This window comes from Phaseolus vulgaris, chromosome 7 (assembly GCF_000499845.2).
Source record: "Phaseolus vulgaris cultivar G19833 chromosome 7, P. vulgaris v2.0, whole genome shotgun sequence".
NCBI lineage: Eukaryota > Viridiplantae > Streptophyta > Magnoliopsida > Fabales > Fabaceae > Phaseolus > Phaseolus vulgaris.
The window spans coordinates 7,670,880-7,698,790 of NC_023753.2; the positions used below are offsets into that span (position 1 = coordinate 7,670,880).

The 27,911-nt window shown below is 34.4% G+C and overlaps 4 protein-coding genes across 5 annotated transcripts in view; 1 reads left to right on the forward strand and 3 right to left on the reverse strand.

Annotated features, from left to right (window-relative positions):
• The first annotated feature begins 576 nt into the window (after positions 1-576).
• On the forward strand, positions 577-1,538 carry LOC137827783 (vacuolar iron transporter homolog 4-like). Its single transcript, XM_068634103.1, has one exon. The coding sequence runs from the start codon at positions 632-634 to the stop codon at positions 1,301-1,303; it is 672 nt and encodes a 223-aa protein (XP_068490204.1). The 5' UTR covers positions 577-631; the 3' UTR covers positions 1,304-1,538.
• Positions 1,539-5,196: 3,658 nt separating this feature from the next.
• On the reverse strand, positions 5,197-13,861 carry LOC137827782 (eukaryotic translation initiation factor 5B). 2 transcript variants are annotated; one of them, XM_068634102.1, is made up of 13 exons: positions 13,606-13,861; positions 11,251-13,487; positions 10,125-10,651; positions 9,932-10,039; positions 9,746-9,846; positions 8,439-8,529; positions 8,234-8,344; positions 8,094-8,159; positions 7,612-7,671; positions 6,958-7,515; positions 6,274-6,393; positions 5,760-5,879; positions 5,197-5,664 (listed from the first exon to the last, which is right to left on the reverse strand). In XM_068634102.1, exons 2-13 carry the CDS (start codon positions 13,418-13,420, stop codon positions 5,599-5,601), a joined length of 4,098 nt encoding a protein of 1,365 aa, XP_068490203.1. In that variant the 5' UTR covers positions 13,421-13,487; positions 13,606-13,861; the 3' UTR covers positions 5,197-5,598. The 2 variants fall into 2 exon arrangements, with proteins under 2 accessions (XP_068490203.1, XP_068490202.1); XM_068634101.1 differs by having other exon boundaries at positions 13,601-13,861.
• Positions 13,862-21,691: 7,830 nt separating this feature from the next.
• LOC137827784 (protein WHAT'S THIS FACTOR 1 homolog, chloroplastic) lies at positions 21,692-23,622 on the reverse strand. Its single transcript, XM_068634104.1, has one exon. The coding sequence runs from the start codon at positions 23,316-23,318 to the stop codon at positions 22,068-22,070; it is 1,251 nt and encodes a 416-aa protein (XP_068490205.1). The 5' UTR covers positions 23,319-23,622; the 3' UTR covers positions 21,692-22,067.
• A 713-nt stretch (positions 23,623-24,335) lies between these two features.
• The window catches only part of LOC137827785 (uncharacterized), a 10,340-nt gene continuing 6,764 nt past the window's right edge, over positions 24,336-27,911 (reverse strand). Inside the window, exons 4-7 of the mRNA XM_068634105.1 lie at positions 27,551-27,674; positions 27,212-27,397; positions 25,672-25,743; positions 24,336-25,559 (exon numbers count right to left, since the gene is read on the reverse strand). Coding sequence (XP_068490206.1) covers positions 24,735-25,559; positions 25,672-25,743; positions 27,212-27,397; positions 27,551-27,674 — 1,207 coding nt within the window. The 3' untranslated portion in view covers positions 24,336-24,734. The remainder of the gene's footprint in view (positions 25,560-25,671; positions 25,744-27,211; positions 27,398-27,550; positions 27,675-27,911) is intronic.

The window sequence follows — 27,911 nt, forward strand, 5'->3', positions numbered from 1 at the left end:
TGAAGGTTAAAAAAACCTTCGTTATTTTGGTGAGGTTTTAAAATAAACATTTGAAATTCAACGAAAATTAAATAAATCTTCTTTTTTTTTAGGTTTTAGGATAACTTTTGGAACTTAACAAAAGTTAAAAAAATCTTTCTTAATTAAATCAATTCCTAAGATTATATTAAACTCTGCTAAATAATATCCCGTTAAAACTTTTTTTTCTTTGTAGTGATTCCTTTTTTTTTTCTTCATACATTCTTAAAAAAATGGGGCAAAATTAATTTACTTTTTCTTTGAAAGAAAAAACTTTAGATTAATTAGTTCAAGCTCATTAGAATTAGAGTTAAGGTTTCTAACTTAATATTTATAATGATACTTATATATACTATGTATTAATTAATTAATAACATCTACAAATGAGACTTGAAATTATACTTATTTGACATATGAGTTGAGCCCTCATCAAACATTAGCTGAATATACACATATCTGTCTGCATTTGGTGAATATATAAAATTTGTCTTTTGATTAGTGGGGTTGCCCCACCGTTGCCTCCAAGATAGAGAACTTTCATCCATAAATACCCTTCTTTGTTAGCGTGTGTCCTCCACATCATCCATCAGTTATCTCTTCCTCAACCTTTTTCATGGCATCTGATCACTCATCCCTTAACCAAACCAAATTAGGGCTTCCAAACAATGACCTTGAGCAACAACAAACTCTGGAGGCTGAAACTGAGGACTTTGATTACTCAAAGCGATCTCAGTGGCTACGTGCTGCTGTCCTAGGAGCCAATGACGGGTTGGTCTCAACAGCATCCCTAATGATGGGTGTGGGAGCAGTGAAGCAAGACATCAAAGTTATGATCCTAACAGGGTTTGCAGGGCTAGTGGCTGGGGCATGCAGCATGGCCATAGGGGAGTTTGTGTCTGTGTACTCGCAGTTGGACATAGAAGTTGCTCAGATGAAAAGGGATAATGGAAGAAACAATGGCAGACACAGAGATGAAGAGGAAGAAGATGAGAAGGAGAAAGAGAGTTTACCAAACCCTATACATGCTGCAGCAGCCTCAGCTTTAGCATTTTCAGTTGGTGCACTGGTGCCTCTTCTTGCAGCCTCTTTCATAAGGGAGTATAAGGTGAGGTTAGGTGTGGTTTTGGGAGCAGTGAGCTTTGCTCTTGTGGTGTTTGGTTGGCTGGGGGCAGTGTTGGGTAAGGCTCCAACATTGAGGTCATGTGTGAGAGTGTTGGTTGGGGGTTGGGTAGCCATGGCCATAACTTTTGGACTAACCAAGTTGATTGGGTCAAGTGGTCTTTAGTTATGAATATACATGTTTCTCCTGGTGAAGTGTGTTTTGCTAAGTAATGTCCTTTCATCACCTTTCTCCAGAGTCCCCTCATTTTGCTTTTCATAATAAACCATTTGAGGTGAGACCACGTGAATACAACAAAGTTGGCATGCCAATAATCTAGCATTTAAAGCTGTATCACAACACAACCTTGTATACATGTATTGTTGTTTATGTATTAAAAAACCAAAAGGTTATTGCTTCTTCTCCTTTCACTGCAAAACCTGCAATTTATTAATGCATGCATCATTATGCAGAGTTAATTTAGTCAAATTATAATCTATTTCATTTGAAATAATTTGAAATAGGTTGTAATTGAACTAAATTAAAAGTAATGATATGTAAAATTCATGCACTAGATTGTAATTAGAAAAAAAATTAATAAAATGGAACAACTTTAAAATTGCATGAACGAAATCACATTTTGAATTGATGTTCTTCCATTTGCATTTCTCAAACTAACATTTTCCATATAATTATTGCTAATAGAAAATTTAACCCATAACAAAAAGAAAAAAAATTGTATGTATCAAACTCGAGTTTCAAGAAAAACTCCTAGATCTTACAAGAAAAAGAAAATTTATTTTCTTTGCAAGCTATTTTATCCTAGTTTTCCATTTGCAAATTGGATGTGGATAAGTTTTATAAAAGAAATTAGTTTTAAAAATGCTTTAAAAGTAAAAGAATAAAATAACTTCTCATAAATTTCATTTTAAAATCTCTTATTTTTACACTCTAACTAAAGGGGCAAACAAATTGTGTAGGTTATTTCAGTTCCATATGGTAATTTTAATGGCTGATTTTTTTTTACTTGTATTTACAACTTCAACCGTTACAGTCTTGAACACAAGTAAATCAAAATTAAAATTTATTTATTGATAAACCTTGGTTACTTGCACACCTTAATTTAATTTTAATATATATAATTGCAAAATATCATTGCAATAAAAATTAGTTTTAGAAACTAATTTATTAATTTCTAAAATATAAAATTTTTCATTAATATAATTAGAGACTAATTTAAAATTTAAAATAGTAAATATCTAAAATTTTGATAATTAATGTTAAATATCAGTTTAAAAATTATTTTATAAATTTTTATTAATAATAGAAACTAATTTTAATATTAATAATTTTTAATTTATGAAATAGTATCTAAATTAATATAATGATTAATTTTTTTTGTTTTTAAATTAATTGATATTTAATCATTTTGTTATAGTATATCTTGACAAACTTTCCTTTCCTGGCCTAAAATGTCATATATTAATAAACTCATTATTGAATATTCAAATTCTATTGATTAATTATTAACTTGCAATAAAGAATTAAATGAAATTATTATTTTTTATTAGTTAAACAATGCTTCTTCAGTGAAGCTGCGAAGGACAACTTAGTGGTTCAGTTATATCGATCAAGAATGGAATAGCAAAATGCGGCCGCGATGGTTTCTTCTCGAGGATTCAAAAGCTTAATATTTCCTTTTTTGAATCGCAGTTGTTTGATGATTGTACTTATGCTTAATTAAATTTTAACTATTTTGTAGTTTACTTTTTATTTTATTAAGTATTTTAAAAAATTTGTTATCTTATAGATATTTTTATTTGAGTTTTTGTAATTTTTATTGACAAAAAATAAATTTAAATTTAATAAAAAGAGAAGCACTTAATAAGTGTCCAAACCCTTAGAAAAATGTTGTAAAGGACCATGAGGTTTGCTCTACATAGCAAAAGAAAAACCTCAACACCAAAAAAGAAAAGCATAGCTCCAAAGAGTGTAACACAAAAAAAAAATCAATGCCACTCACTTATCCACGTACTGAAAGGTTGAACCTGAACAAAATCAGACTGTTTCTCCTACACCATATCATTTATGATTTGCACCCAACACACTCACATCAAATGTCTATTTTTTTTTAATGATTTTAAATTTTTACCTTCCGAATATTCATATCCGTAAGTCAAATTACAAAATTCCAGATATACAAATCCAGAACTAATCCATAAGCAAACATAAATGAGTTTCATATATCAATTCTCAGCATCATTTACAACACACAATTCTAGATATAAAAATTTAGAACTCATTATTCACTTTCAGATATAACCATCCGGAAGCTTAAATAAAATATAAAAATGACCTTTCAGATTTTAAAATCCAGAATGTATAAAAATGACTTCCGGATATTGAAATCTGTAAGCAAATGTGTAAAAAGGACAAAATAGAATTTTAAATTTTTTGTTGGGTGCAATTCAAAATTGATTGGGTGCTTGCCACAAAATCACTAAAGCTGCACCGGATCCCTACTTCTCCACCTTCTTCTTGCCTCATCTTACCTAGTCCTTCCTTCCAGGACTAAGCCCACAAAATATACACCTACCCCATTCTTTGACATACCGCAATACATCAGATAAGATTTAAGATCAATACATGATTTGATTGAGTATAGAAAAAAACTGTTAACATTTTCTTATTTGTCATCATGACTAGACTTTTAAATGTGTTAACGTAAAAAACCTAAATATGATTGATTTTACCTTTTTCAAAAATTACTTTATTTCTCTTCTTTCAAATCTACCCTATCAGTGTAATTCACATACAATCCCGTTCTCTATTCACATGTTGATTCGCCAGGTTTTCCTTTCTTATGTGTGTTTGCTTTCTTAGTTTCCTTTTATAACTCACCAATTAAGTCTTGAGGGAAAGAAGAAGTTAACTAATGAAGTAAAAGAAGTGAGAGAATGAAGGAGTAAATTGACAAGTGAGTTAGAAATATTAAAAACAAATCATGATAATCACGTCATTTTATTGATGACAAAAATCAAAACAGTAAGTTATTTAGATAAAAATAAAAATATTTTGAACACTCAATAAAAAAAATTAATAGAAATTTAATGAATAAATACTTAAATTTATGATATATTTCATATTTAATTAAACTTATTTTACAAATGTTTTAGGCGTATGTAATTTTAAATTTCCATAATTTTACCTTTTCTGATATTTATGTTGTGATCTACGAAAATCCTGTATAACAAGCTAATAACAAGACACATTTCTCTCCCTTATTTCATACTCCAACAATTTAATAATACAAGTGCAAAAGGTTGCTTCAATATATTGTGTCCCGGGGTTTTGTTCAACCAAAACATAGCACTTGATATGATCAGACAAAATCTCTTTCACTGGGAAGTGTGTAACTTTGATCCCGCTAGAACAGAAACTAGTGGAGATTGTTGTTAGATTATGCAGATGCAGAAAATAGTGTATCAAGCCAGGTGCTGCCACCAGCTTAAATGATTGTGGAAAGGTTCCACGTCGAGAGATTGGGTGTCAAGCACAATAAAATAGGAATGAAGAAGCCGATGGAATTAGGAATGGACAAAATTTTCGTATTCAGCAAAGAACTACGACAGAAATTAACCCCAAAAACACAAGAATGGGGTGACAGCAAAATGTGGTGATGTACAACAGAGGTGCAGAGTATTTCACACGACCCGAGAACAGCTCTAAATTATATAACTATTAAATAAATGCTGAGATGTCAGGTTACCCTACCCAACAACACTTATAAATGCTAAAATGGCAAACCAAAAGTTCTAAGTGAAGATTCTCCACCATTGATTTGAAAATAAATAAATCTGACGGCCCTAATATACGCCGCGTGGGAGATATGGGTAGCTATCCCATGCTTCACCGTATCAACATATGCAAACACATGACGTGGCTTAGTTGAATCTTTGGCCTTAATACCAGTTTCCACAACCAAATGCTTGGTTGTATGGAACACCAAAAGGATATATAACTCCCGAAAAATAAAGTGCCTATGACTATAAATGTAAAAAAATTGTACAGAACACTCGTAAACCAAAAGTTAATCAATTTTTTAGTCAAATTACTCCCGAAAAATTTTCCTTTTCCTCACTGAACTGCATTTGGAACCCTTATTTGCTTCCATGTATACCACAGATATGTATATAAATATGATAGTAATTCACAAAATTTTGACCTTGCCAGTTACACTTTCCGCACCCTTTAGATCTGAGCTTCCCACCGGACAAAGCATTGGAGTCTCGTATGTTACTATTTGCCTCTCCATGGCACAGCGCCATCCACCTGAATCTTTGTATCATCTATACTGGTCTCCATGGGGAATCTCACCGCATCCTCAACAAATCCTTAAAAGCGTTGCATAAATCCAAACATTCGCCACAAAACCTTGTTTTTCGGAATTGAATACTTAAGCGCCCGCACATGAAGTCTCCTCATTGTATCTTGAAAAGATTCTTCAATTTCACAAGCAACCTCCATTCCTCCATAGATAGTTCATCCTATATCCATCAACAGATGTAACTTAGACACATTTTCAACTAAATCATAAACAGTTAAATACATTTGCTCATGATGCTTGTTATTGCAGACTTACCCGATAATTTGCTTTGAGAATATCAATAGATCTCCGTGAAATATGGCTTACAAGTTCATCGTCGATCTCAAAATGTCTCCCAAACATTTTCTGTTGCTCTTCAGAATTGCTGCCAACAATCTGTAAAACAAATTGGAGACTTACAGTAAGGTTGCCGCCACCAAGAATACCCAAGGCAAATCATTCCATTTCTCCCTATTATCCCCCCTCCAAACTTTTCTCTCACCATTTTCTCAACAGCCATCGTGTCTAATTATTGATCATGACTAAATCGTGTAAATGGGATATGAAATTTTGTCAACGTAATAAAACTATTACACTTCAAATAAATTTAAAACAGACATTAATGATCTTTTCCTTTTGACATGTACAACTTACATGTAGAAGCTTTTTGGTTCTTGTTTAAAACAAAGGCTTCTTCTAATCAATATTTCAAATTCCATTTTCATTGTTATAAATTTGAGAGTTAGGAGAGGTTCATTATAAAGGATTTAATTTCAGTCCAAGAACATACCTTAATGGCTACTTTCTGCCCCTTCTTGGCATAATCAACAGGTTTATGGTTATTCTCAATGGAGGCAATGCGACCAATATCAATGAACTCTCTAGAAGGAATGCAAATTGGAGTCCCAATCTGTCAAATGGACAAATATTAGATGCACATTAAAGAATCAAAACAATTACCTTTGTGCAACAGGCTTCACAAAATACCCGTCATTAAACATCATAAACTCAAGCTAAAGATGATCTTCAATGGTCAGAAGAGAGATCAATCCGAGAAATGTTCAAAGCATTTAGAAGTTAAAATTAAACTAACTGCTGCTTGGTAAGGGTCAAAAGTCACATTCGGCTCATTTTCATGCTTAAAAGAGGGAAAATTTATGGGGTGGAGCATAAATAAGTAGCATTCCACTTCCACTTTTTCAATACTTGTTGTACCAACTACCGAGCATGTGTGAAACAAATTCCATGCATAAATTTCCACCTCACATTATAATTACTCAAACCACAGCCTAGATTATACATGGCACAGAGAAATACAATTGCTAATTCCTTTGTCAAAAATAGATTTAAAACGAATACTAAAACTGCTGGATTCACTCCAGCCAAAAAGGACATCGCCCTTTTGTGAAGAAAACAGTTATTAACCAGATAATTGCAACCATATAAAAAATCCCTCAATAAAAAATAACAATACCTTCGCAATTCCTTCAAGAATATCAACTCCCAAAACAATTGGGTCCTTCTTGTTGAAAATGCAATTTGGTAAGATTTTAAAAACACATGGGAAGACTGCCTCATCAGCAGCTTCTTTCTTTTTCTCCTCTTTGATGTTGTCAATATAAGCTTTAAATTGGTCAAATAGATGATAAATGATATCAGCAATAAATATCTTCACACCCAATTCATCTGCCAGTTCCCTAGCCTCAGGTGTAACTTTGACATCAAATGCCAATATAGCTGCATACTCTCGCTTTTTTTCAAGCATTACACTGGCCTTCATGACATCTTTTTTGTGTACAGGACCAATGCTTATACCACTAACAGGGATACTAACTTCTGGAGTTTTCAAAAACTCCAGTAATGCTTCCAAGGAACCAAGGGTAGATGCCTGTACACAAACACCTTCACCAGTCCTGTCAATCCTGCTCATGACTGACCGCATATCTTCCATTGCTGATTCTTTGACATCTTCCAAATCATCATCAGGCTTCACCACATATAAACCAGTGCCCGCAATGGCATGCTCAAGGCCCTGAATGAAACACAGTAAAACCAAAGCTTAAGCATCATAAGCACAAGACAATAGAATAAAAATAGAAAAAGAACTATCAATATCACCATGAAATACCTGGGCAGTGATTTTTATACCCATAGCAGCTTTGATTTCTTTGTGATGAAGATATGTTCCCTGAAATTATACCATTATTACTGTGTTGTGAAGTGTAAGAGATACTAAGTAATACTCTCTCTGCCTAGATAGAATTTGCCAATATATAGAACACATTACTCAGTAAACAAATTGCTGATGTTGATACGAAAGGATGAGATATTGACTTGCCCAAATATTTTTCTTGTCTAAATTAATCATCTAAGACCCACCCCCCTCTGGTTTTTTAGCTCGGCTCCACCATGTTAAATATAACGATCAGTATCTCTTCCAACACTTTTAAGATCATTGGAACTCATTAAAACCATACTTGCTATGAAATTAATAAATAAAGACCATAATCTCTTGCTCACATTTATAGTAGATAGTTATGCAGTAATGTTCAAATTTTCCTACAGGTAAATAAATGTGAAATAAAGAAAGAAATAATTGTGTGACTATACCTTGACACGAAGTTCCTTCATTGGATGAGGTGTCAATAAAGCTCGAATTGAGGTAACAATTGGACCCTATAACAAAAATTTCATTAGCCTTAACTATAGATTGGGTGCTAAAAGATGTAGTGAGAATTTAAGATACTTACCTGCATTCCACAGACAACTATTTGTTCTCCTTCATGAAGAACACCATTAACTAAAACAACATCAATAGTAGTTCCATGGCCTTCAACAACCTTAACCTCTAAAACAGTACACTGGTGACCACAATAAACAAACAATTAGGTCCATACAGTTAAACCATCATAAAGTGTTACACTAACTTTAGTATTAGGATACAGTAAAGCTAACCTGTATTTCCTCACTGTATGTAAGTTTCTCAACCATTGTTTTCTGGGTCCATTGAACCAATAGTAATAACAAATCAGGAATTCCTTCGCCACTGAAATATCAAAAAGTAAAAATAGTGTCAATACAACAACACCCATATGACAAGCAGTAAGCAGACTGTGTAAGGTAACACTAATTAAAAAGACAGTGTCTGTAAGGCAATGTTTAGGCATTTTCTACATATAGTGTTGGTGTCCACGGATAAATGGAAATCTGCCCCCACTTTTCATATACCCAACCTCTCTTCTACCACTTTTTAGATAATTTCAGTCAGACCTCAAACAGTTTGAAACCAATTTAAAACATTAGGAAGAAGTTAAGATTTTCTGTAACATTCTGAAATACTAGAATTTAGAAGCAATAGATGATGCTTCCTAATAATGGAAAAAAATGTTAAAAAAGCAGATGGACTCTTAAGAAGTAGACTTTGAGCTTAACTCAACCTTACAAAATCGGCTTATAAGTTGAGTTTTGCAACCACTTATATATTATGAATAAGTCTTATATCTAGTCGATGTGGAATCTTTAACAAACTCTTCCAACGCCGAGACTATTAATTCGTGTATAGAACTATATACTTATGGATGATATGATAGAATCAACAAACTCTCGCTAGGATAAGCTTTATATAACTCTGACATCATCTTAAGAAGTACACTTTAAGTCTAACTCAACCTAACAAAATCGACTTATAAGGTGAGGTTTGCACTCACTTATATATTATGAATCAATCTTAGCTCTACTCAATATGGGATCTCCAACCAATTGAAATTGTTTAAAACCAATAAAATGTTTGATTTAGAAAGTTTGTTCTTCCAAACCGATGACACATGTAGTAATATTGACATCAGTGTTAGTAAAATTTAGTGTATATAATTCAATACTTTATTAGATATAAACTCTCACACCCATAATCTAAGACTAAATGTTTAAAAAAAATCATTCAGACATCTAATTCTCTTAGTATTACCGCATTAGGAATGTTAGGTGTGTGTGAAGGAACATGAGCCGTACATCAGTCCCAAAATCATAACCCAAAATCTAATTCTCTTAGTATTTTCCTTATTCTTAATGACAAAGGAGACATCTACATTCATCAGACCAGAGAACTTGATCCAATGGAAACTTTCACCGCATAAAATAGATGGTGAAAGACCGACTATGTCTACCAAACAATCCATTGTTTCAATTACAATGCCAAACTTATTTTATTTCAGAAAGGAGGGTGAGGAGGCAGAATATTATAATTACAAGGCTACTGCAGTTACCTTATTGCACTTGTAGGCACAATGCTGAAAGTTTCTCCCATTTCTTTGTTTTTATAGTACAACTCGGTATTCATCCCTTGTTCTTTGAATTGAGTAACAATCTAGTAATGAAAAAGAAGAAAATTAGGTTAACAAACAATAACAATAGCCTGGTACAACTCACAAAGAAATAAAATCTTGTGCTACCTGAGTGAGCCTCATATTGAACTCATTTTGAACATCCTTAGTCTGCTGCTTCAATGCTTTGACAATTGGAGAATTGCGACATGTTTTCCATCCATAAAGCCTGTCAACCTACAAAGTGTCAAAGAGCAGTGGAACAAGTATAAGCATCACTTATTAAAAATACTCAAAAAAGTGTAAAGGCAGAAATACTCACTTTATTTAACGCAACAATGAATTCTGTATTCCTCATTTTTAATAGATTTAATGATTCTATTGTTTGTTGCTCTAACCCATGCATAATGTCAACGACCAAAATTGCAATATCACATAGGCCTGAACCCCGAGACCTCAAGTTAGTGAAAGACTCGTGTCCAGGGGTGTCAATAACCAGTAGACCAGGAACTTTCAGCTTTGCATCAGCTTTCAGTTCCTTCGTTCTATCACGTATGTTCTCAGCAGGAAAGTACGTTGCACCAATCTGTTGTGTGATACCTCCAGCCTCACCCTCCTGAACATTAGTACCTCGAATACAATCCAGCAGCTTGGTCTTGCCAGTATCCACATGCCCCATGATACAGCAAATTGGGGAGCGGAGGTTTTCATCATTAGGCTGAGGAGGAGGAGCAGCAGACTTTCTTGACCTATTCAAGTCAGAATCATGCTTCTTATTTCTGTCCGTAACCACAACATTAGCTTCCTTTCCATTTTCAGTTTCATCAGTGACAGTTGTACTAGTAGCCCCTGTTGCATAGGAGAAAAACAAAGATAACTTTTACATTAGAAGGAAAGTAGTTACAAGTAAAGAATAAAAGTGTAAAACTTCATTAGGGAAACAAAAGTACAAGTAAACATCCATTCACACAACCCCTTTCTATACTGGGAGACACACAATAGTAACAAGTAACAACCGAACACATAGCAGAGGGAAATATACTAGTGTCAATCAAACACCATCTGTTTTAATCTAAAGCAAAGGTGGATATAAAACTACTAAATCTTATCATATACCAGAAGAACATGCATCGCAATGCCAGATTCCGGTTTAACACCAATTCCGGTATCAAATAGAATATCTCAGCAATTTACTACTTCATGAAAGCAGGTGATATTTATTTAACAAAGAAATCAATTGCATTGGGGGGAATTCCAAAACAAAGTTCTTGGTCAAAAATTTATAGAACCATAGTTTTTAATTCCCTATACTAAAATAACTTCACATATACGTTTCCGCTATAGCTACCGGATCGCTATGTCTCCATGTTTATACTTTCCAATCATCAAAGAGGTTTCTAGCAGTGTGAGAACAAGCAAAAATGTCAATAAAAAAATGCAAATCTTACCAGCGTTCTGAGTAGGTACGGCATTTTTAATCTCTTTTTTTATAACAGGTTTAGGTTCTGACTCTTCGTCAGCAAATGCACCTTTGGAATTCAGATTAACATCATCCCAGCTTTTTGCATCCCATTCATCATCATCTTCGTCATCTTCCACTACATCATCTTCAGCAGTGACATGAAGTTCAACTTTGTCATCCACCTGAATCGACTCCACTTCTTCAATGTTTACTGGTTCCTCTGAAACTACATCAGTAGTAATCTCCTTCGCTTCAACAATTTCAGCTGTCTGAGCAGCAGCTCCATTCTGATTTCTATTATTTTGTTTTGACTTCTTTGTCTGGTATATGGGTTTTTTGGCTGGAGCACCAGAGTCCCCAGAAGGGAGAGTCACACCCCCAGTGCTATTGAGAATCTGCCTCCTCATTGCCTCCAAACGACGGGCTTCTTCCTTCTGCTTACCAGTTAAAAGTTTACCTTCTTGCTTTTTTTTCTGGAGTTTTTCCTTTTCTCTTTCCTTCTTCCTACGTTTAGCTTCTTCTGCCTGTCTCTCAAGTTCCTCTTGCCTGCGTCGCTCCTCTTCTTCCTTCTTTAACCTCTCTTCGTCTTCTCTTTTCTTCTTTTCTTCAGCCTCTTTTCTTCGAGCTAGTGCCTCTTGCATCTCTCTAACATGCTTTGGCACTTTCTTATCAGCTGCCTTAGCCTTTGAGTCATTCTTCTTTGGTTCAATTGCCTCAGCTTTAACTTCTGCTGATTCATTTTCCGGTGCACTTCCTGCTGCAGCGGCGGCAGCTGCCTTCTTCTCCTTTTCCTTTTCCTTCTTCTTCTTCTTCTTCTTTGCAGCAGCTGACTCTACCACCTCCTCTTCCCCATCCTTATCCCCAGAAGCATCAGCAGCAACAGAACCTACTTCGGGAGTAGGCTGAACTTTATCATCCTGTGGTGCAGAAGCAGTTGGTTTTGGTATAGGAGCCTCACCGAGCTCTGCAAGAAGCTTATCCAAATCTTCTTCCTCTTGAGCAGTTCTTCCACTCTTTTTCTTATTCTTCTTCTTATTTTTGGAAGTTTCAGCAACTCCTTCACTCTTATTTACATTGTTGTTGCTAGCATCAGCACTACCAATACTGGGTGCCTCAGGCTCCACTACATCCACATTTTCATCACTCCCTTTGGCAGCAGTACTACTGCCCTTCTTTTTAGACGACTTCTTTTTACCTGAAAACGAAACTAAAGAAACATCATCCTCTTCCTTGTCATCACCATCCTTACCAGATTCGGGTACAGAAACATCATCCCCAACAGAAACACCTTTGCTACCGGAACTTGCAGCCTTCTTGGAAGACTTCTTTTTCTTGCCAGTGAAAGTAATTGGTCCAATGTCATCGTCATCATCTCCACCACCATCCTCCTTGCCCTCTCCATCATCAATTTCAGTGATAACAGTGGCTGAAAACCCAGCACCACCCTTCTTACTCCCTTTGGAAGACTTCTTCTTCCCCGTGAAAGCAATAACAGGTTCATCGTCATCAAAATCGTTATTCTTATCATCCACCACATCACCATCCCCACCATCATCAATAGCATCAAAAGCCGAGGCAGCGAACAAACTACCACCGCTTTTCTTCGAACCCTTCGAGGACTTTTTCTTTCCAGTAAAACTAACCACCGGCTCATCCTCCTCCTCCTCCTCCTCACCACCAGCATCATCAACATCATCATCATCGATAGCAACAAAAGCTGATGCATTGAACAAACTACCACCTCCTTTGTTCGATGCCTTCTTACGCGACAAACTAACCACAGGTTCATCCTCTTCAGATTTATCTTCGTCATCACCTTCCTCATCACCAAGCACACCAAAGCCAGATGCAGTAAACGCACTGTTACTACCGCCTTTCTTGCTTTTCCCCTTCTTCTTCCCAGCAAACACAACTTCAGGCACATCCTCGTCATCATCAACATCATCATCATTATTATTACCTTTAGCATTGCCTTTCTTACCCTTCTTCTTTCCCGCCGCAGCGGGTTTATCTTCCGGCGCCGGCTCCTCAGAGAGTCCCGTTCCAATGGCATACTCATCGTCGTCGATGACTACCGCCTTCTTCTTGGATTTCCCGCCACCTCCTTGCTGCGAGGCGTTCTCATCGTCCCTCGCCGTAGGCTTCTTCCTCCCCATGTCTGATTAGGGTTTTCTCTTCTCCCGTGAGTATGAGTACAAACGACGCCGCGTTGGAATCACGGAACTGCGAAATGGAAAGGAAAATCGCGTCGATGGAATAAGAATAAGATCTATAAGCAAAAACTCTATGCCAGAGAAGAAAATAAAGAAAACGAGGGAGATTGGTGTAGGGCGCACCGTACGTGAATCTGACGGCGACGCAGAGAATCTGCGAAGCAAGGGAAAGGAAAACGGCGGTTGCGATTGGGTTCAGAGTGACGAGAAGAAGTGATTGTTCGGAATCGATAGAGCGGCGGTGAAGGTGAAGGAATGGGAACAAAGATTTGAGCCCTTAAAGGAGTGTGAATGTGAAGGTGAAAACAAATATTAATTGGAATGTATATGTGTATGTGTATTATACTAATGATAAATGTAATAAAAGAAACACAGCGTTATTCTAGGGTTGTATTTCTGTGTGTGTCTCCTATTTATCCCAAATTCCTACATTACAAATTTCCACTTTGGCTTCTACACACATGCATAAAACAAATAGATTAAAAAATACATAAAAATAAAATCTGAGTCTTAAATTATGCTGAAAAATAATAAATTAAAAAAATATATAAAAATAAAATCGAGTGTTAAATTATTGAATACTAATATTTTCGCAAATGATGACTTAGCTATGCTAATTTATAAGAATGTTAAAAATATTTTTATATTTAATTATAAAGTCAACATGTTGAGCGAAAAAATTTTGAATTTTAGGATTGAAATTATAAAGTTAACATTAATTGTCATATTAATTATATTAATTGTGTAGATATGTGCGTTTTGTTCTCTTATATTATGTGTTGAGAGTGGAAATAAATATCCTCTTATGCATGAGATTGCTTATGGTTTGTCCTCTTTATTCAAATTTGTATTAAATTGACGTTATTATCAATGTAATTAATTTAGTTTGGTATTATTTATGTCAACAAACAAGTTATTGTTTACTTATGTGTGTCAAATGAAGAGTTTTGAATAAATTGGTTGAAGGAGCGTTTAAAGAAGTTGAATGTGGATTTATAATGAAGAAACAGAGAAAGAATGAAGTTGGTAAAATGATGGTCAAAGTCGTTGAATTGGTGCTCAAAGCTAAGGAGCTAGAGGTATTCATTACCACTATGGAGAATGAGGTGAAGGAGTTACATGAATTGTTGATTAAAAAGAGAATTGAGGTCACTTTATCATGCACTGGCTGTTAAAATGTAAATCAAATTTATCACTATGCAGAAAATTGGTAATAGGTCCCCACTTATAGACTCAGAGGTCACCAAGTATACCTACAAGGTCACCACTAATTATGACTAAATCCATTGACATACAAGTTCACCTTGGTGTCCTCCACTGAGGTCACTTGAAGCTCGGATACAGCAGAATTAGTGTCGTTTCATGCTTCCGACACACCTCCAACGTGGACACGTGACAGATGCGTGCACAACACCGCGTCAGACGCATTCCTATGGGCCAGATACGACCCTATTTAGGGACACGTCGAATAGGACGTTGTGGACTCCTTGGACACGCACTAGAGAGGACGTATCCACTCTTTTAACACCACAAAATCTCAAATGAAATCACAAAATCTCAAAATCTGAAACAAAATCACAAAATCTCAAAATTTAAAACAAAATCACAAAATCTCCAACAAAATTTCAAATGTGGTGAGAGGATTGTTGAACGGAGAAGAAGTCGTAAAATTGTGGTGTGGGTGAGGATTGTTGAACAAAGAAAAAAAAAAGAAGAAAGAAAGACGAGGAAGAAAGAATAGACCCTTTAGAGAGGTAAGTAACTTACCGTGTGTTCTTCTCAGATTTATTATTATTCATTGGCCAATGTTTCCCTTCTCACTATGCATTGGAACTGTAAGTTATTTCTTTGGTATTAAATGCATACCTGCCATCCATTGTCGGTCCCAGAGGAACGTACATATGCTTTTTGTTTTGTAATAAAGTAGTCACTTTCTCTTTCAAATATTTACATAAAATACAATGTCGATTTGATTTTTCATATATTTTATTTTTTATATTTATAATTTGATTTTTATTAAATGAATTTATTTGAGATTTCTATATTTAAATAAATATTTTATATTTAATTTATTTTGTTATAGGAAATTAAGATGAATAATATACCCAATCAAACCATCGAACAAGAAGATGAAACAAAACCTTTGTGGAGATATGTTTCAAGAAGATTAAAACTACATTTTAATTTATATATAGGTCGTGTCCCGTGTCCTATAATTTTCAATTTAGTCGTATCTCTGTGTCTGTGTCTGTGTCCATGTTCGTGGTCGTGGTTGTATCCGTGTCTGGGCTTCATACACACACATCATGCACTGCCAACACGGGTTAAAATGTAAATCAAATTTATCACTGTGTAGAAACTTTTGGTAGTAGGTTCCCACTTATAGACTCAAAGGTCATCAGTTATGCCTTAAAGGTCACCATTAACTATGACTAAATGCATTGACATGCAAGTTCACACTGGTGTCCTTCACTGAGGTCACTTTACACACCTTAATAGGTCCTTGTGGACATAAATTACATAACTTGACATTCATTAATGGTCTTCATAAGAAGGGTGAATTGTTAATAGCTATGTTGCACATAGGCTTTTGTTTGAGGACCAAAGACCACTCATGGAAACCTTAAAAGGCACATAAAATCCTTTTTTTCTTATGTCTTTCCAACAAGGGTTATTTCTTAACCTGCTAACATGTAGCTTTGTCCTTCCTCCAACCTGCTAACATAGTCCTAACCTAAAAAATTTTAACAATATCTAAAGTGTGCACAAAAATTACAACAAGGTGTTAGCACTTATTGCCACTGACTTCACTCACACATACATTACATAACATCACCTTCAATGATCACCAAAATCACAATTTACAAAGCATCTTAATTATGCACAAACTTTGTAGAATGTCACCACTTATCCATACAATGATCATCACATACAATGATAACCACTTACTCTCACATTAACAACAACAACACGCATTAAAATAAATGCCAACATTTTGCCTACAAAAATCATAGAACTATTTCGTGGTTTAAATAACTCATTTGATCTTTTAACAAACCCATACAAGACAACGTCAAAATTCATAAACATAAAAATGAAATTTCTTGTATTAATATACTGAACATGTTTTTGTACATTGGACAATGCAAAAGTGCCTCTATAATATATTGTTCAGCTTGTTGTACAAATCATAATTACAAAATTTGAATAACTTTAAGTTGTGTAAAAAAATTGTACAATTACAAAACACCCATTATTAGTGTGACCCACCCAAATTGAAATCCCTCAAAACACTTTCTCAATGCATATTATGGTCATTTAACAACCAATTGCAAACCATTTCCCAAGAAATTGTTGAAGCTCCTCCTAAAATGTACATGTCTAACTGAGTTTTTCATTAACATCAAACTGATAATTAAAAGTGCAAAATCGATGAAAGTAATAGCTATCGTGATGTAATCAGAAAAGGTCTTCCCGTCAAAGTCACCCAAACCATCCCACACCTCCATATATTTCACAATTAATAGTCCACAATTAAAACTGCATACATCAAACAACATATAAAAAAAACACCAACTAACATCATATTTATATCAAATGAGAATAAATAATAGTGTTTATTTCAATACTAATTTGTTTGGTTGTATGAGAATGTTTTCTTTTGTTAGTTTCATACCAGGACCACAAATTCCAACAAACTTGTTAAGCATTCCATACAGATGCTCAAGTCGATGAACCTACAACCTATAATATAACAACATTCATAAACAAAATCGACCTTCATCAATTATGTTTCGTGGCCCATTTTATGACTAAGGGAGTCCAACACATGCAATTGCCTATTGCGGCAATTCAGCGTGTACAACCATCATTGGTCATTGTAAATTGTTGGGACAAACACCTACATGTGGAAATTAAATTTTTTGTCAACATCATTATAAACAACAAAAGTTATAAACTTATTAAACAACAAAAGTGATATACACACAATATTAGTAATATACACTTACAAAATCAAAATATAAAAAAACTTTTTGCATAAAAGGAGGTGTAATCCCCTTGGTCCACATTTTCCCTCCCAATATCAAATTAATTTATTCAATTACACAACTCTATAACAACCAAATAAGTTAATGCACTTATAAAAAACTTTAGGAAAATAACAACAAAATTTAAATCCACACTTCATTGACCGCAAAAAAAGAATTAAAGGAAAACCGCTTAACCAATTCATTTATTTTAAATTGATGAAGAATCATCAACTCGCTTATAATAACATAATCTACAAACACATTCAACTTAAATAATTTTTTGAACAATAACTAAATACAACACACAACTCTATGTAAATTTGTATCATGTTGTCAACTTTCCCCTCTGAACATAATGATTGCAAGTCCAACCCGATCAATATGTTGTTTTCTATGTCAACAACAACACTACAACAACATCAACACAATTTTTTCATGCAAACACACAAACAAAATAAGTTGATTTATTATTTATTGTACACCTATTAATTATCTCTTGGAGAAGAGTGATTGATATGTCCAACACATGTTCTACTTCAAGCATCCACTTAAAAGATGCTTGATGTATTCTTTGGCACTGAAAGACAATCAAACTACGATTGGTTTTCACAATATGTTCACTGTACACTGTATGCTCACTATTAACTACAAAATTAGAACACAAAATAACAAATTTTTTATTCAATAGTTTTCCATTTCAAAAATAATTCAACCACTATCAATCTAACATTATAAACAATCATACATGCATTTCATTTCCTCCATAAGACATTTTTTTGAACTTGAAGATGACATTTTCCAAACCTTCAAACTGTTCATTTCATAAAAAAATCACCACATTTACCAAATTAAATATTCCAAAAACATAAAAAAAATAAACCAGCCACAAATGACTCACCTTTCTAGAAATCAAACAGAGTGAAGACATAAAAAACAAAATAAAACACCACGCCCACCACCAACAACAAAACAAAATCAATTAAATTAACCAAATCGCAAAATAACCAAAAAAGTGCAAATTTATAACACCTTACCAATGTTTGCGAACAAACAACCTTACGTCTTTGAAATGCCTTCGTCGTTCACCAATCACAAACTCTCTTCTTCTACTATTTCTCTTTGTGAATAGCACCTTGAAACTCTTTTCTTCTATTCCTTTATCTACTTATTGAAATTCCCGCTTTTGCGACTTTGGTATCGCAATTATTGAAGCGTTGCTTTGATCGAAACACCTTTACAAACTCAAAAACCTTTGTTTCCTCTCCATTGTTTAAGTATAAAGAGTTACACCTTAAATAAAAATTACCATATTCAACTATATATAAGAATAATTTAAAAAAATAAAAAATTTCTATATTTTGGGATGATTGAAAATTTTATTTCTCTTGTGTTTGATTCATGGTTAATGACTTATTAATTGTGTTATATGTAGTTAAAACTTCTTAATGTTATAATTTGGAATAAGTATTGATAAACCTGTTATAATCAGTAACACACATGTGATAAAAATTGCATCAAGCTTTTAAGATCAATCAAAATTTATGATGATATATTTTTCATCGACTCATGCATTATCTTTATTCATTTTTAGCATTTAAGATTTTACAGAAGAAAAAAATGAAAACCAATTAGAATATTATGTTGTATTTAACTTGGATTAGTTTCTCTACTTGTTTATCGATTGGACAAACAAGTTTGATATTTTAGGAACAATTGGTTCCAGAAAGGGAGTTGAAGGAGTTAAAACTCAATTCGTAGCAAATAAAGACAATCAAGAAAAGCATTTAACACAAAATAGAAGAGCACGACACAACAAATTTTAATGTTGGTTCATCCTAACCTTGGACTAAGTTTAGTTCTCTCTTAACCAAATCACCCAATATGTTCTCCTTATCAAATGAATAATTATAATGAGTACACAAACCTCTTCAAGTTATCATTCCTAATATTCCCTAAGACTAAAACCTCTTAAGGCAAAAGAAACACTCTCAAATAAAACACATATTAAACTCAAAATGGTATACTTCACTAAGTGAAGAATTATAAAGTTTACCAACAATCCAAATGATTAGATGTCTTGTATTTGTTGTTGTATTTTTTGCATTCTTAGGTATTTTTTTTTGTCTTTGTCTTGGAGTCATTTATAATTTTCTTCAATTTGACCGTTTGAGTGTCTGCAAAACTTATAATTTTTGTCTTAGCATATCTTCTCCTTTGTTACTATAAAAACACTTCTAATCTAATTGATTATTTTGCATCTGGAACTTTAATTTACTTAAAAAAAATTAAATATATATTCAAGATATATTATAATAAAAACATATCAATCATAATTATATAATTGAAAAACTTCTTTATCACAAACTTCATTTAAATTTAAGATTCAGGCCATTTCCAAACTTCATTAGAGTAAATTTTTTATTCTAAATTATTTAATAAGATTAAAAAGCAGTTCATTATAGTTTAAAATTATAAAAATTACATCAATTTGAAATTAACAACTCCTAATAAACTTAACTTCTAATAAATTTAGCTTAATAGATAGTCTAATGTGTTAAAAATAGTAAGACTGTCTAATATACAGTAACCTTAATAAACACTTTATAACTTGTCATTTACATAAGATTGTGATTTTAAGGTGATTAAATCATATAGTGTCTTAATATATATAACTTTTTAAAAATACATTGAGATATTAGTTAGGCACCATAAATTTTTATACAACAATATTTGTTAATCTATTCATTTTTCCCGAAAATACTTGAAATTAAAACTTGAACACAAGAGAAAAATAACAATTTAACACCATTCTTAATTTTTAAATTTAAGTATTATCATGTTATTATTCGCCAATTTTATTACCGAATAATATCTATGGAAAAATTGATTTTTTTTTTCAAACCACAGTTTTTCATACATAAAATTGAAAAGCATGACTTTACTCAAGTGATTTGAAAATATTTCTCCATAGATCAACAATATATATATTTTTAATTTTATTCATATTTTAAATTTATTTAACTTTTTATTCCAAGTAGGAATCTTAAGTTTTGCTTTAAATCGTTTTCATCAGTTTTTTTTTATATTAACTCTCAAATTTCTAAATATTTAATTTATCATTTTTCTTACTTTGTTTTCTGAGCCTATTTAAAATGATGATAATGATGCTTGCTAGTAAAACATAACATTCAGTAACACTTTTATTCAACAAATTTTAGCAATTTAAAATCATTTAATTTTTAGTCTCTTAACTTTTCACATGCGCCTTGTGCAAAGACAATACAGAAACTCAGTTGAGGATGGAACGACACCATCTCGATGTCTCTTTCAGAAACATTATAAATTACTCCTCTCATTAAACACATTATGGACAAGCATTCCCAAGAGAACTTCACAATTTCCTGCACAACAATCTTCAAAAGGGTGAAAAGGAGAAGAATGATAATCTTAAAATACATGAAACAAATACAAAGAAAACTGCAGTTTTCAATTAACAGTAAGAACAATGAGAAGCAGCCGCTGAGATGGTAGTCCACCGTCAGTTTGAAAACTAAACCGTGTGTGGCATAACATGGTCAATTTGGAATGCGACTAAAACAAGTTAACTATCACTGCAAATTCACAAGTATCCTCTGAAACTTATGATAGCTAATCATTGTTGAAAGTGACAGACTAACTATGTAAAAGTTAATACCCCCACCAGGAAAAAAGTAATTCGAAGTTTAACATACTTGAAACATTAGCTATATAGTTCACAGCTTTAAGAAAAGACAAATCATCTTATTTTTTTGGAAGAGATGGATATACAAATTCTAGATCTAGCTTATGTTAATTCATTTCTCAAGCTCAAGCCAAACAGGCATAAAACTATTCGGGTAAACAGTCGACTTCCTTTCAAATGGCAAAAACACGAAACTTCAGTTACAATTGGAAAAACTAGAAACGTAAATAATAAAAACGTGTAGACTGATAGCACAGCTCATTCTAACTTTTTAGGTACACAAAATCGAAATTGGAACTTCCCATTCACACAGAACAATATCTTCATTGTCCCCTCTGTTTTGTCAAGACATGCACCCTATTTTATATAAAAAAAGCAGCACCTAGATTACAAAAACTAATGCAAGACAATGGAGAACCAAGAAATGAAGAAAAAATGAACCTACTAAGAATGAAAGAAGCATTGACAAAATGGAAAATGCAGCTTACCATTCTTTTAATGAGAATCTAATACAGAAATAATTCAGGTTAAGACTTTATCTATTGGGTAGCTAAGAAGTGTGTTACAGGCCATCAAGGGCTTAAATGGCTCACAACCTACAGAGTAGGTGTTTCTAGATAATTCTGCTCCCACTACATCTTTTAGAATGTGGTATTTATTGGAAAAGAGGGTAGAATTGATATCTAAGAGCATGCATGGATAACCATGTCGAATGTACTTTAAGTAAAAGATAGCCTATAGTATCTTTTATTCTGAAATTACTATTGGAAGGATGCAACTGTTATCCAAACAATGCACTAAACTAAGCAAATCAGACGCACAATCTATACAAGAAATTTCAAGAAACATCATCATCAAAAAGAACTCTATAAAACCGTTTTCTTTCTTCAGGGTCAAACAACCCTACCACCTTACTATCTCTACCATTACTATCACCATCATCATCAACTTCGTGACTTCTCCTTCTACCCTTTGCACCATCTACACTAATCAATGGAACTCCTAACTTCCTCCTCTTTTCCACGTTGAGGAGGCGCCGCCTCTGATTGTACTCATGAAGCCCCTCCTGCATCAACTCCCCAAACTTCTCCTTCACAACCACCAAAGGATCCTTATCCACAAGCTGAGACCCGACATAGGCCTCTCTAAGAAGCACAGTGTAAATCTTATACTTATTGGAAACATAGAAAATCCCAGGGTGCTTGAGCAACAACACATTCAACCTATCAGGCAAAAAGAACTCCCTCCTAAAATGCCCCAACTTCACAATTGAAGCCTTCTTCCAAAGAGTCAAAGACAACAACTCATGCACCAAACCAACATTCCTCTTCTCCATCTCCTTGGACCCCTCCACCAAACCTCTAGGATCCGAATACGGCGAAATGTAAGGAATTTCGTCAAATTCGCGAAATCTCTCCCAGGATTTCACCCAACTGGACGGCAAGGAACATGAAAAGCGTGGCGGTGTACCGAGCTTCACCGCGGAGGCTTCGACGGCGGAGACTGCGAGTTCAGCGTCCCAATGCAGCAACTCAATGGCCATGGAGCTCCTCCTGCCGCTCTCGTTGACGATACGGAACAAATTAGGGTAGTTGGGCAGGATCCTGATTACGTAATCGTCGGGGAAGCCGAAAGCGCGTTTGAATTCGTTGATTTTGAGGACGGTGAGTCTGTTGCGGGGGGTTAGCATGAGGAGTTTGGCCAAGCGGCGAGCGAAGAGAGGTTGGAGAGAGTCGGCGAGGGAGTGTTCCTGTTCGACGAGGTTCATCATGCGTTTGGTGAGGCGGCAGCGGTTATCGTGGATTTGGAAGCAGCATGGGTACCTAGAGAGCCAGTTGAGGGCTTTGCCCTGGAGATCGAGGGTTTTGAACTTCTTCTGAAGGGTTTCGATGGGGATTTCGCTGTTGGGGTAGCGAAGGATGATGTTCTTTATCTGGTTGTTCACCACCCATCGTCGATTGCGTGAGAGTGCTGATTCTAACTCCGATTCCTTCTTCATCGACCATAGAGACAATCTTCGGAGGAAAAACCATTGTTCTACCAAACATACCCTGGCCTCCAGATGATTAGAGATTCCTATTCTCAACATTGAATTCACAATCAAGAAATGGAACCAAACTCTACCCCGTTTTACTTACACATTATAGAATAATAGAATAGAACTCGATTCCATGCCATTCAAGAATCAAATCACCATTTCATTCATCTCTGAATATGGCTTTCTTTTCCATTTGGCGAATGTTGTTGTAAAGTTAATATGTGAATATCACCTTTTTATTCTATTTTAAATGATTCAGGAATGCATGTGGAAGAGACTCATGTTTCCCACAAAAAGAAATGTCATCAATAGAAAAATAATTCCCGTAAAAAAACATCCCCGTATAATGAATGCTAGTGCCATAATTCAGACACAAATACAACAAATAAATGTATACACCAATATGATACAGCAATGCAACTATATGTATACACACACAAATATATAGAGTTAATTAATATATAATTTACTATAAATGTCACTCTTTCATAAAAAATCATTTCACTATCTAATTAATTAAAAAATGCAAATGAATAAAGTATCCAAGAATATCAATGTTGGACACAGAATGACTAATCAGATTCATTACAACACACTAATCTTATTTAACAAACCCACTATAATTTCTTTTTGCAACTACGTAATTCTTCCTCTCCAAAGTTTTAGTATACTTTTTCTGAACTGTAAGATTTAAATTTAAAAGGTATATTTACCTTCGAAATTCTAGAGGTTAAAATACAAAATTATATTTCAAATTCTTAAATTCTTTAGAATGTAGTTTTAGGTCACGAATTATAGAATTCGAAAAAAAAAAACTCATCACCCTTTACGGAAAGATAGTTTTAGAATTAAAAAGTAAAAGAATAAGAAATTTCAGAGGTATATGAAGAAGACGCCTTATAAAAATTTCAAGACTTGAGACACTTTGAAATGCTGAGGCCGGTTGAGGTTGAAGAGAAATTTAGTGGTTGACACGCATGAAACAATAAAGAAGGCGTTCATCCGAAGAAAAAGATGTTCCACAACAGAGGAGGCGATGGTGTTATTATGACTGTTCATTTTCCCATATTCCAGAAGGCAAGCATGATACTTTACTATTACAACAATTTCAGAAACAATAACAGAACGTTTATTACTAACCCCTCAAGAACTGTATATCTTCCTAATTGGTGGCAATACATTTTGGATGTTACACGCAGGCTTGACAATAAATATCTCCACCCCTCTTTTTTGTAACTTACGAATGGCATGATAAAATATAAGATAACGTTCAACATGCATCAATCCACATTACATAACAGCTATGCACATATTGGAGAAAATTTGGAGATCTGAACCCCATTCATGTGCCTCGAGATACCACATCAAAATAAAACGTAAAAGCTTTATCTACTCTTAACTGAAATGATCGTGCTTTTTCCCTGTAAAACACCTGTAACCACCACAAATGACTCCAAATAATGTCTCTCAAACTATACTGGGAGGATCCCCAAACCAGCTGCAGGTAGCACGGGCCCAGCGTGTCCTTATGCAGTCCACCAAAGGCGCATGCTGAGAAGGCTCCGGTTTCGATACTTCATTGTCCTTCCCAGCAGAGTCACTAGCACTAGGCGCAGATGAAACTTTCACATCTGCCATAAATTCCTCAGGCGTCCACCTTGGGGGAACTGAAACTCTCAATTTTGTGAGCCGGGGTCTTTGCAGGGGAGTTTCACCCGCAGAATTTACTTGACTGCCATTCAGATCTGATTTAGCAATCCCATTAAAATGGTATAGATCAAAGACCTTCTTACCCATCAATCCTGATGAATCCTTCAAACCTCCCAAACTTTTGTCTAGATCCAAAATTACTTGCCAGAATTCACTCCACACAATGAACCCAGCAGAGCAAAGATGTTCCAGCTTCTCTGGTGGAAATTTGATATCTGTTTCTCTGAGGACTTGATGGAAACCTTCCACACTAATGAAACCACCACCTCCACTCTGATCTTGTGCATCAAAAGCTTTGCGTATTTGTGTTTCCCTTCCTTCCAATTCATTCTCACTTTGGACGCTGGGGTCTAGAGCAAACAGCACAGTGTAATGAGATTCACTCCCCACAACCCATATGGGCCACTTTGGAGATTTCAGATGCTGACCAACCTTGCAAAAATTCAGGGATTCTAAAAGTGTGAGAAATCCAACTTCCACATCTCGGGAAATACCTTTCAGAAACATCCCTCCACCTAAATCCATCCTTCCATCAAACACATTAGGGACAGCCTCCCCACAGAGCAGTAGGTTCACAATTTCCTGCACCACAAGATTCATAGAAAAAGATAAACTCATATATTCTAGTTGTAGAACATTATTTATAAGCATCAGTTAAGGATGGGCCCTTTCCAATTATATGTAGTCTGTATACCTGAGAGGCATGCCCAAAAGGTGCTGTAACCAGTGGTAGGCTGGGATCATCCCTGTCGCTTTGAACCAAGTCCTAAAGGAGAGTAAAATATTAAATGCATTGACTAAGAATTTTTAAAGCCAAAATAACAAGTGAGGCAAATTCACTTATCCAGTAGAATTTATGACATCTAACTTAGCATTTTATTCCTCACATTTAAGGATGGGAGAAAAAGATCGACTCAAAATTTTCTAAAAAACAAATAAATAGAACTAATTTATTTTAAAAGGATGTAGTAACAATTGCCACTGCTTTACACAGCTTTGAACCTAGATCAGCTCAAAATTTAAAGGAGACTAAGATGAACTTTGAATGTTAAAATCCTGGATCTAACTCGATGTTGATCCTTCAGTACCCAAGCTAATACAAGCATATGAAAGATGTTGTCATCCACATTATTTCAATCCAGATTCCATAATATTTTGGTATCAACGATACTAATCAGAGGGTGTGATTGAACATCACACTTTAGATGTTGTGTTGAATCGATATTTTATGATTACTAATGTTTTTAGGAGCCTTGTTATGTTAGGAGTGTTATTGGGCTAAACATTATATTGGTTGTATCATGCTTGTAATTGAACTAGGTTATATTATATTATTATAAACAAGATTGTAATGTTACCGCTTTATTACCACACTATAACAATTATTTAGAGTCATATTAGTAAATAAAGTAAATTCTCCAATTTTACTTTTCCACCCAATTACTATACTTTCAACATGGTATCAATAATATTAACATGTCAGAAGTATTAACCACATTCTGAAAATAGCCCATTTCTGGTCAAAACAAACAGCATCTTCCAGTAAATTTTTTGAATTTAGAGTTTGACAAACAAATCAGAGAACCAAACCTGAAAATCTTTTAGATTATGTTTAAGAGAAGCTTAAAGTTGAAAAAAAAAGACCTCTGGCAAAATCATTGAGCACCCACCACCACCACTCTAAGACCCCTTTGGGTGCAGGTATGCTCCAGGAGCTCAGGGCCCTATCAAGGCCCTGAATGAATTGAGTTCAAGGGCAGGGATGGGGAATGGCATCAAGAGACCCTGATATTTTTTTAAAGCCAATTCAAGCCACCAGCAACACATTAATTAGCTCGGTTGTCACTGGCCTTCTGCCAATTTCCAAGCATTTTTAAAACTCACATTCATATCTCAAATACATTGCATTTTTACAATCCAAAAGATCGGGACAACCAAAACCCAATAAAGAATTCTATCACACTGTCATTGATTTAAATTGAATAATAGGAGCAAGCAATTAGAAGTACAAACTCAATCAACCTAATAATACAGTTAGCAAATCACCCAGCAGAATTCTTCTATTTATAGAAAAAGAGTTCACATATTCAGTCACGAGTAGTTCATTCTGAGTAGGAAGAAAAGAAAATAGAGGGGAAAAAATAGTCCAATATCTCTTGCTTTAAAAGACAGTAAATTCAGGGACTGTAAAATGCAATTTGAAAAGTAACAGAGCTTGAAGCAGGCAAACATACCAGTCCTCGTGAGATTAAAGCAGAGATTAGGAAAAGCAATGCTCCCATTCGACTTTGGAAGAAGGGAAGATTTGCTTCAAGCCGTTGCAATGCAGTCATTTGTGATGTGCATGTTTCAACTCTAAGAACTTTCTGCAGATCCACGGCAGATTCAATGGAAAGACCTTGAAGTGATTTTGTAATAACCTGTTAATGAGACAAGACTTGATTCATCTGATAAGGTTATCATAGGAGAGATAGAGTAAAAGACAACAATAACAAGATTGGGAATTCAATTCAAAAATATTGCCAACAAAGATGATCCTCAAATAACCAATATCAGTACAATAACCAAGGTACCTCATCCTCTGAAATCCCTTCAAAACGCCGAATGTCATTCTCTGGAATGCTCAAAGTTGCAATCACAGCCCTTCTATTACTTCCACACGAAAATAAAATTTCACCCATACTTCTTACGAGGGCCCTGCCACAAAATCACACAACAGAAATATATCATGAGCATAGCGTAAGTAAAACCATGAAAGAACACACTGACCACTTTTAAAGACCAGTGGAACTCAGAAGGAACTAAATTTTATAAACATATGCATATGATTCAACAAGACTACATTCGGCTAATAAGGATGTCACAGTAGAATCACAATAGAAGACAATGATAACAAGAAAGGAAATTTAATTCAATCTTATTGCCAACAAACAA

Excerpts from the sequence above, each read along its gene's own strand:
- LOC137827783 (XM_068634103.1), top strand. The coding sequence starts at position 632 with ATGGCATCTGATCACTCATCCCTTAACCAAACCAAATTAGGGCTTCCA.
- LOC137827782 (XM_068634102.1), bottom strand. The coding sequence starts at position 13,420 with ATGGGGAGGAAGAAGCCTACGGCGAGGGACGATGAGAACGCCTCGCAG. Across the intron at positions 10,040-10,124 it reads TCATTGTTGCGTTAAATAAA|GTTGACAGGCTTTATGGATG; the intron begins GTGAGTATTTCT and ends GACACTTTGTAG. Across the intron at positions 5,880-6,273 it reads GGCAGAAAGTAGCCATTAAG|ATTGTTGGCAGCAATTCTGA; the intron begins GTATGTTCTTGG and ends TTTGTTTTACAG.
- LOC137827784 (XM_068634104.1), bottom strand. The coding sequence starts at position 23,318 with ATGTTGAGAATAGGAATCTCTAATCATCTGGAGGCCAGGGTATGTTTG.